The sequence below is a fragment of the Setaria italica genome, chromosome VIII (genome assembly GCF_000263155.2).
Source record: "Setaria italica strain Yugu1 chromosome VIII, Setaria_italica_v2.0, whole genome shotgun sequence".
Classification (NCBI taxonomy): domain Eukaryota; kingdom Viridiplantae; phylum Streptophyta; class Magnoliopsida; order Poales; family Poaceae; genus Setaria; species Setaria italica.
In genome coordinates this window covers 14629669-14638958 of record NC_028457.1, presented here as the reverse complement: position 1 = coordinate 14638958, position 9290 = coordinate 14629669, and the positions used below count along the sequence as shown (strand labels likewise).

At 45.5% G+C, this 9290-nt stretch overlaps 2 protein-coding genes across 2 annotated transcripts; one reads left to right on the top strand and one right to left on the bottom strand.

The window, feature by feature from the left end:
* Positions 1-713: 713 nt before the first annotated feature.
* Positions 714-2095, top strand: LOC101754287 (peroxidase 2). The gene is made up of 2 exons (XM_004979116.2): positions 714-982; positions 1144-2095. The coding sequence occupies exons 1-2, from the start codon at positions 776-778 to the stop codon at positions 1900-1902; spliced, it is 966 nt and encodes a 321-aa protein (XP_004979173.1). The 5' UTR covers positions 714-775; the 3' UTR covers positions 1903-2095.
* Positions 2096-2270: 175 nt separating this feature from the next.
* On the bottom strand, positions 2271-8110 carry LOC101753888 (gem-associated protein 2-like). The gene is given in 5 exon segments (XM_004979115.3): positions 2271-3024; positions 3835-4012; positions 7338-7596; positions 7717-7780; positions 7783-8110. Coding segments are annotated over 5 exon segments (1137 nt in total). The 5' UTR covers positions 8017-8110; the 3' UTR covers positions 2271-2622.
* Between the last annotated feature and the right edge of the window lie 1180 nt (positions 8111-9290).

The following is a 9290-nucleotide window of genomic DNA, read 5'->3' as shown; positions in this document are numbered from 1 at the left end:
GTGGCGGTGGACAGGCAGAGTCACGCGGTCAACGGCAAGCTCGGCGCCGCAGACCGGGCAGCCGCAGCGCGCGAGCCCCGGTGGCACGGCGAGCATCGCCCCGCAGGACCCGCACGGCAGCACTATCGTGAGGGGCACTGGGTCGGACAAAGGAATGATGTGAAATTACCCATGTACCCTTTCTGAATTACAAAAAAGATAAATAAAATTGGTTGTTGGTCCCACTATTTTTAGTATTTGGTCCCACTAAATTGGTACTTTCTGGTACTTCTGTTTAATTATTTCCACCGTTCGATTTCGCCGGATTAACGGCTCTCATTTTTTTCGAGCACTTTATAATTTCTCAAAAATTTTACATGAAACTGCATAAATAAACATACGAGACTGCTTTCATATGAAACTGCATAAATAAACATACGAGACTGCTTTCATTTATCAATGTGTACTTGCCCCTTAGCTTTCCATAAGTCGGCATGCATGTTTTACTGTTTACAGTGACCCACTACTTTACTTGTGTGAGGAATCTTTTGCGACTCATGCTGGTTTGTTTCTTTCAATGTAACCATAGAAAATCCAAGCCCAAGCACTGTCCAATCCATAGAAAACACAGTAGATGCCGTATGGGCACAAAGGTTGCAGGAGAATAACATGAACCCTATTCCCGATCTATAAATAGCCACGCGCTCCCACTGACAAATTGCCTCTTCACCGCGACTATACAGTAGTAGTCTTAGATCATTAGTAGTAGTTCATCCAAAGTTGCCGCCAGACCATCATGGCTACAGCTTTTAGGCTATGGCTTCTAGTCTCGTGTGGGCTGCTTCTGGCAGTGGCGTGCCATGGCCTGCAGGTGGGCTTCTACCAGAAGACCTGCCCCAAGGCGGAGGCCATCGTGAGGGCCGAGGTGCAGAAGGCCGTGCGCAGGGACCCCGGCCTCGGCGCGGGCCTCCTCCGTATGCTCTTCCACGACTGCTTCGTCGAGGTAAGCATGCGCGCCCATGGCAGCAGATGACCCAAAAGAACAACATTTTTCTTCTTTTTTGCAACGAAACGAATTTTCTTCTTTTTTAACAATTTATAAACGTGCCAAGTAACTACCTTGCATTGTATGAATCTGATGTAAACACGTCGAATCCGTAATAGGGTTGTGATGCGTCCATCCTGCTCGACCCGACGCAGTCGAACCCGCGGCCGGAGAAGAAGGGCCCGCCGAACGACGCCAGCCAGCGGAGCTACGAGGTGATCGACGCGGCGAAGCGCGCCCTGGAGAAGGCCTGCCCCGGGGCGGTGTCCTGCGCCGACGTCGTCGCCTTCGCGGCGCGCGACGCGTCGGACCTCCTCAGCGGCTCGCGGATCCGCTTCTCCATGCCGGGCGGGCGGCTCGACGGGCGGCGGTCGCAGGAGTCCCAGACGGGGGTCCTGCCGCCGCCGTTCGCCGGCCTCGGCACCCTCGTGAACAGGTTCGCCGCCAAGGACATGACCGTCGAGGACCTCGTCGTGCTCTCCGGCGCGCACTCCGTCGGCCGGTCGCACTGCTCGTCCTTCGTCTTCGAGCGCCTCACCTCCGGCTCCGACATGGATTCCACCTTGGCCAACCAGCTTAAGAGGCAGTGCCCGGCGAACCCGGGCGTCGGCAACGACCCGGTGGTGGCGGAGGACGCCGTCACGCCGAACGTGTTGGACAACCAGTACTACAAGAACCTGCTGGACCGGAAGGTGCTCTTCACCTCGGACGCCACGCTGATGTCGTCGGCGCAGACGGCGAAGATGGTGAGCGAATTCGCGAAGCCGGACAGGACGTGGGAGAAGAAGTTCGCCGCCGCCATGGTGAAGCTAGCGAGCATCGGGGTCAAGACCGCCCGGGACGGGGAGATCAGGAGGAACTGCCGGGTCGTGAACTAGAAAGCGGGCAAAATTAAATTCTAGAGCGACGATTCATCCTATTTGCTGTTCGTTTCCTGCCTCGAATTTGCTTAGAATATCTTGGTACACTTCTCCCGCTTTGGGCGGAGCGGGATGAAAGTTTTCTTCTTTGCCTCGTAGTCCGAAATAAGTGTGCTTTCAGTGCTTATACCAAGAATCTTGCACAAATCCATATTATAACATGTCTCCAAAAAAAAGGGGGGGGGGGGCGAGGGGCCGAGGAATCCTATCACGAACTCAAGATAATGAATCATATATCACGAATTTTGCAAGCCCATGAGCTTACAAGCCTAACACAGGACCACATACCAAGAATTTTGCAAGCCAACAGAATGAACCATATGCCAGGAATTTTGCAAGCCCATGAGCTTACAAGCCCAACACAGTGAACCATATACCAAGAATTTTACAAGGCCGAAGTGAATATAGCAAGAATTTTGCAAGGCCAACAGTCCAACACAATGAACCATATACCAAGCATTTTGCAGGCCCATGAGGTTTCAGGAACTTGCAGCCCGTGTCAAATGCATTTCCTACATCAGCCACGGGCCCATTAGAATAGGGCCAGGGAAGGATTTCGTAGTCATTCTTCACCGAATTAAGTGTCCTAAGCATCAAACCTATATGATTTAAAATATATTATACCAAACAGGACTCATAGCGACAAAAAATGCTTCACCATGGCATTATCACAATCTCCTAGTCACATCTATTTTCATACTGTCCAAAATACCTTCCAGATATTGCCATCAGTATATTCAGCATTACCACCTCATCATCCATCTCCGACTTTGTGGCAAGGATGGTTGCGCACTTGCGCAGCAAGGACCTTAGAGAGGCACATGTCTCCGCATCCAAGGGAGTGTCCACAGCTACACAGAGTGCAAAGAGCCACAGGCCGTTATTCCTTGATAGTGAGTCCATACTCTGAATCATATCTATGTAGTTCCTTAGCGTCGCAGCTCTAGCAACAGAATCCATGTTGCGAAGCATTGTCAGTGTAGGTTCAGTCTGTGACTCCGTGCTGCTGCCAGGTTTTGAGGAGATTTTCGGTCCACCAGATATAGATGGTTCGTCAGAGCTGTCATGCTCGGAGAACACCTGGTGAAAAAATAGTAAGCATATAAAATCAGCAGATGTTATGAAGAAGCGAATTATGCAGAAGATGCTAAGGTAAACAAACCAAATTGTAAAAATATCAAGTATAGATCCTCAAAATTGATATCCAAGTATCTTTTGGGTGTCATACAGTGCTGGACATTTATAGAAATAAAGCTCAATAAAGGGCAACAATGATTTCACGCAACAGTGGCACGTGCTAATGTGGTTGTTAATCTTTATTCTATGCATCTAATTTCTGGTACATAGGTTCCATGCATCATAAAACACTAGTGGTGATAAAGTTGCTGGCTTATGAGATTTATACTACATGCTGCAGTTAAAACTTATGACTTGTTCAAATGCACACAGCTGTAGTTTACAAAATGTGTGGAAGCAACACATCGAAACAGAGTAATGCTACTGCTAGCATGCCAATGCATGTTATTAGTCTTATACAATCAGATTTTTAGGTTAATCTTGTTCCAACACTTTCCCTTCTAAGAACAAAGAATTCCAATTTGTTCCACCATGGAAAATAGGGAATGCAAAACAAAGATAGTCATATCAAGTTATATATAAGCAAAAGATTGCTCATTGCCATCTGAAAGAACACACAAGGGAACCATAGAATAAGTTTGCAATTGCATTAATCTTGTAACAGATATATTTGAAGGCTCAGCAAAATAGCAAAACATGTCAATGAGTCAAGAAACCATTTCACAAACATAGGGTTAATGTGTTTTGGGATCCTCGCACTTTTTAAATGGAAAAGTAAATGCTTGAACACATGAATTAAACAAGATAGATTACCAGTCTGGTCTCAGAAAAATGGGTAATAAATGCATCCTCCCATTGCTTTGATGCACCCAAATCAGGTGAGCACTTAGGTATGTCAGGAATTTCTGGCATATAAGGTGTTTGCTCCTTTCTAGCTCCATTTAAATCTACCTTGGCAACCTTCACTCTAGGAATTTGTTTAGCCTCCCACCTGTAAAATGATGATTTCTAGGTCATGGTCAAAGTAATAGTATCTTCAGATAAATGCTAAACTGTTTGACAAGCAGTAACAGAAGTTTAATTAAGAACACAGTAACATGAAGTTTTCGTTTAATTTGTTACTTTGATATGCAAAGATAGGCCTGTACATTGAACAGATATGCAATTTTTGGAAAAGCCTTCGAGATCAGTAGGTTGACAGTGGAATGGAGGGTAGACCACAAGTTTTGCTCTGAATCATGCACATACATGATCTACACAAAAGTTGGTGATCACAAAATCTGTATCTAACAAGAACAAAAGAATTTTGATGAAATGCCACCTAATTAACATTGGAACATATATACTAAAATGTGATTGTTGGGATCACTCCCTCACTTTCTAGGTGTCTATCACAGACATACTCTAGTTTTCCTCTATGGTGGACTCACACACAAGCACAAGTAGTTTTTTGGTGATGCTGGCCACTATGCCTTCATCGTTTTCTCACATATATATAGCTGGTACAGGGCTGCAACCTGCCCATGATATCCTCCTAATTCATTCAGTCAATGCCCACATGATCTGCATATTATTCTCTTTTAACCACAAGATGAAATCTAGCTAGCACTAATAGCAATGAACCTAGACACTAGGTGAACCTGAACACACACAGGATTATTTCCAACAATCTTCCCCTAATCCTGTGTGTCGACTTGGATTTGATGTGGACTACACTTGCACGTCGTAGATATTGGTGTCTCCAGCCGCTTCGCACGGCTAGGTCCATGCGCTCCAGCTCAAGCCAACATGCTTGTACGCTTCACACATATCGCTGCTGCGCTTCCTTTGCCACCACACACTGCTGTCATGCAAACGCCTACACCACACAATCCTGACTGCATGCTTACAGATAATAACCAAGTAAAAATGCAAATGCTAATGACCCAGGCTAACATTTTCCCCAAATGTCTCCATTCAGAAGAGAGGTGGCCCATCTTCACTTGATGCAGCAGCAAGGAGTGCTACTTCCTTCTTCTTCTTCTCAGGACACTCATATGCAAAGTGTCCTAACTCTTGACAGTTATAGCACATCACCATTACTAGCGCTGCTAGAGGTGAGAAGCAGCAGCTCCTCATTATGGCCATCGCGCTTGCGAATCCTCTCCTCATACGCTTTGAGGCGACCAATCGCCTCATCAAACGGCATGATGTCCAAATCAGAAAACTGCTCAATTGCAGCAATTACCTGCAAAAACTTGCTAGGCACTGAGTCAAGTAGCTTCTTAACAAGCTCGGCATCCATCATGGCTGCACCGAGGTCACTCAACTTGTCCGCTAGGCCACTGATTTTACCCGCGAACTCGTCGATGCACTCGGTTTCCTTCATACGAAGGTCCTTGAAGTCACTTTTCAAGGTCTGCACCCGTGCCTTCTTAACTCGCTCAACGCCAAGGCACCTCGTCTTCAAGCTCTCCCAAGCCTCCTAGGCAGTATTCTTCTTGGCGATCTGCTCTAGCACGCCATCAGGGACAGCCCCGAAAAGGCATGCACGTGCCAGCTTGTCCATCTTTGTGTCCACGGCCTCCCCGGCCGTGGGCTCGATGGCGTCCCACAGGCCTTGTGCATCCATGTTGGCTTCCATCTTGATCGCCCAGGTGGAGTAGTTGGTTGCTGTCAGCATCGGGTACTCCAAGGACACGCCTCCCTCCTTCACTGCCATCTCTCTATACAGTAGCTAGGATCTATAGGCTCTTGATACCAATTGTTGGGAATCACTCCCTCACTTTCTAGGTGTCTATCACAGACATACTCTAGTTTTCCTCTATGGTGGACTCACACACAAGCACAAGTAGTTTTTTGGTGATGCTGGCCACTATGCCTTCATCGTTTTCTCACATATATATAGCTGGTACAGGGCTGCAACCTGCCCATGATATCCTCCTAATTAATGCAGTCAATGCCCACAAGATCTGCATATTATTCTCTTTTAACAAGAAGCTGAAATCTAACTAGCACTAATAGCAATGAACCTAGACACTAGGTGAACCTGAACACACACAGGATTATTTCCAGCAGTGATTTCCAGCTTCATAAGATGTGATATATGAGCTACATGACTAACAAAGCAATCTTGTGCATGCCCCATTACTGTAGTACAAGGTCCCAGATGCGCATGGAAGAAACTCAAGTACTGAACTACATATATTCTCATTTAGTTCTGATGCAATCCAGACCGCATGGAAGAAACTCCAGTTTATTGGGAACTGTGTAATGACTACTACATGATAATGCCTCTCAATCACATATAGGTACTCACAATTTACAAAGTCTTAACATGCTACAATTTACAAATGTTAAGATCAAGAAGCAAGGAAATTAATGCCTGAAAAAGATCAGGATAACCCACATCCTATTAACCACAAGGGCATCACTAAAAACAAATCATTTTATACACCAGTATCTACAGTTCTAATTGTAACTTAATAAATAATATAAACCATCAGTAACTTCTACACGCAATATCAGTAACAATTTGACCCAGACCCTTTTGATCTGTACCATCCAATGGAAATGTTAAAATAAGATTCTTGAATAGGATAGAACACCATACATTAAATCCCCAGTTCTTGTAACTCAGGCAACTGCTGTAGGGATGACAGATTGATAGCCAAATACAGCATGTCACTAGTAGTGAGCAGTAATGAAAAGGGACAAGTCAGTAACTGAAAATACTAAATACGTACAAAGTGAAGCCCAAAATAATTTCATTTCGAACTCCCAAATTCCAAAAGACGACGGAGCTCTTAGCTTTACTAAAGATAACCATCTTACTAGTTTCAAACATTTTTAATGTGTGCTTTATGAATGGTAACTATATACTTAGGCAACTAGAACATTTATACAAAATTTGTTTGGCTATCTGGCTAAAAACATATACCCAACAAGAAATATGCTATCCTTCTATTTGGTTACACATTGTTGGCTTCTGGTCTAGCTTCACAAGATGAACTACCAATACTTACATCTGGTTCTGATTAAGATTTGGGGAGATCCTATTTATAAAAAAATAATTAGTCATTTTCACAAAAGAAAATCATTTTATACTGTCCTGTTTTCTGACCATAGCTGCTTCAAGTAAGCTTTCGCCAAAATGATGTGTTGCTTGGTCAACAGGTATGGAGAAATGCTATAAACTAAATACTGAGATGTGTTGCTTCATAATACATAATGATGTGTTGCTTGGTCAACAGGTATGGAGAAATGCTATAAACAAAATGATGTGTTGCTTCATAATACTGAGTACTAGAATAGTGTATACCACACACATATGATACCTGACACGCCGAAGATACTCAAAACCATCAAGAGGCTCTCCAGACTCAAAATCAGGGTCCCCATCAACTGCAAATGCAGGTTTCAGAATGCCATCATAGTCATCATCGCTGTCAGATTCATACTCCACATCTTCACCCTGATCAGATGGCTCTTGAACCACTCCACACGCCACACCAGGGCCATGGACAGCAGCCTCGAAGCAGTGTTCATGAGAAACCCCCAAATCCCCATTTCTCCACGCACCAATCTCAGGCACGCCTGCACGAAGGATCACACAACTAATCAACAACTCGTAAGGTAAAAAATGAGAAATCACTCTTTGCCACTGAGATGGTTTAATTTTGCGTGGAAGATTAGAAGAGGCGAGATGAACCGTACCAGAGAACCGGGGTGCCGCCGCCGCCGTCTCTTCGCCCCACTTCCTCCCGACCCTCCCCCGACCCCGCCCTCGGCCTTCCTCCCCTTGTTCCCCCTCCTGCTCCTAGGCTCCTCATCTTCAGCGAGGAGACCGTCGTACTCGCCAGAGAAGCCGGCGGCGGCGAGGGCGGCGCGGACCCCGCCCCACAGCCGCGCCTGCGCCTCCTCCGACGGGGCGCCCCTGAGCGCCTTGAGCTCCGCCCTCGCGTACGCCGTACTCCTGCGCACGGATCCTTCGTGGGCCGCGGCGGAGGCCGCCATGGCGGGGTGGAAGGTTCTGGAAGGTTCGAGAGGAGGGTCACGGATGAGGGTTTGGGGCGGCGCGGCGGTGACTACTGGTGAGCAAGGAGAGGAAAGAGATGAACAACCGAATGCGGCCTGCGGGAAGGGCGTGGGCCGTGGAAGCGATGGGTCTAACAGTGGGCCCCCAATGCAGAACCAGAGAACGACGGATGGACCTCACTTGATCGGCCCAGGCCCTGTGCTACTATTTGTCTATTTGGGCCTTCTGAATAACTCTGATTATATAACAGATTTTATAATTTTCTTCTCCATTTTTACTTCATTTGATTGTATTACGAGAACCTTTTTCTTGCAAAAGACATCCGACAACATCCTATACTCCACCTATTTCAAATTATTGCTCATTTTAAAATTGTTTCAAGCCGAACTGATATAATTTTGACCAAATTAGTTTCAATGAATCCTAATGTACTTAATTAGTATTATGTAAATTAACATGTTTTTCTATAAAATTGATTAAAGTTAGAAATAATTGGTTTTGGGACAAAAATAAAGTAATACATAATTTTGAACGGAAGGAGTACCTATTGAGTCACAAACAAAACCTAATGATGGTTGATATGTTTGGGGACATGGCAATTGAACCGTGTGCTGGGTCATGGGTAGGTTCTTCCAAGAAAATCTAGTACAAACGCGGTATCTCGCCCGGGTGAGATAGGATCAATCTCAATTGGACAGCGAACCATATCCCCAAGCATATCAAACATCATTAGGTTTTGTTGGCGCTGAAAGGGGTCGTTAAAAATACACCGAATGTGCAGCCTGCGGAACGGCTCCTTGAAGCACCTTTGCACAGCCGGGCAGACCGATTTGGGGTTGGTCAGACTGGTTTTTCATTGGTGAGTGTTGACGCTCGTTATTGACATACTTTTACCCCTATTTATCTTCAATATTGGCATATAAATGATATCATAACTATTGATCATACTCAATAATTGGGCCATTGCATTATATTTTGGAGGAAATTCTATTTTCACATAAAATTGAATTTAATTGGAGCATAATTGGATGAGGCTCAGGACAAGCGACGACCCAGAGGAAGATGAAGGCTAGAGGCTCCAAAAAAGGGCCTGGGCCGATCGGCCTATGAAGCCCATTCATGCTCATCTTTGGCGAGGACTTCTCCAAAAAGACTCAGGGGCTAAATTTCACAAGATATGGTAAGTTGACTTCGGGATCAAGATGAAGGCAAGCGGCACTTTGGAAAGTTATCAAGATCCATCCTTATCCTG

Bases quoted from the DNA above. Each gene is read 5' to 3' on its own strand.
- LOC101754287 (XM_004979116.2), top strand. From the start codon at position 776: ATGGCTACAGCTTTTAGGCTATGGCTTCTAGTCTCGTGTGGGCTGCTT. The intron at 983-1,143 runs GTAAGCATGCGC...AATCCGTAATAG, and splicing joins TCCACGACTGCTTCGTCGAG to GGTTGTGATGCGTCCATCCT.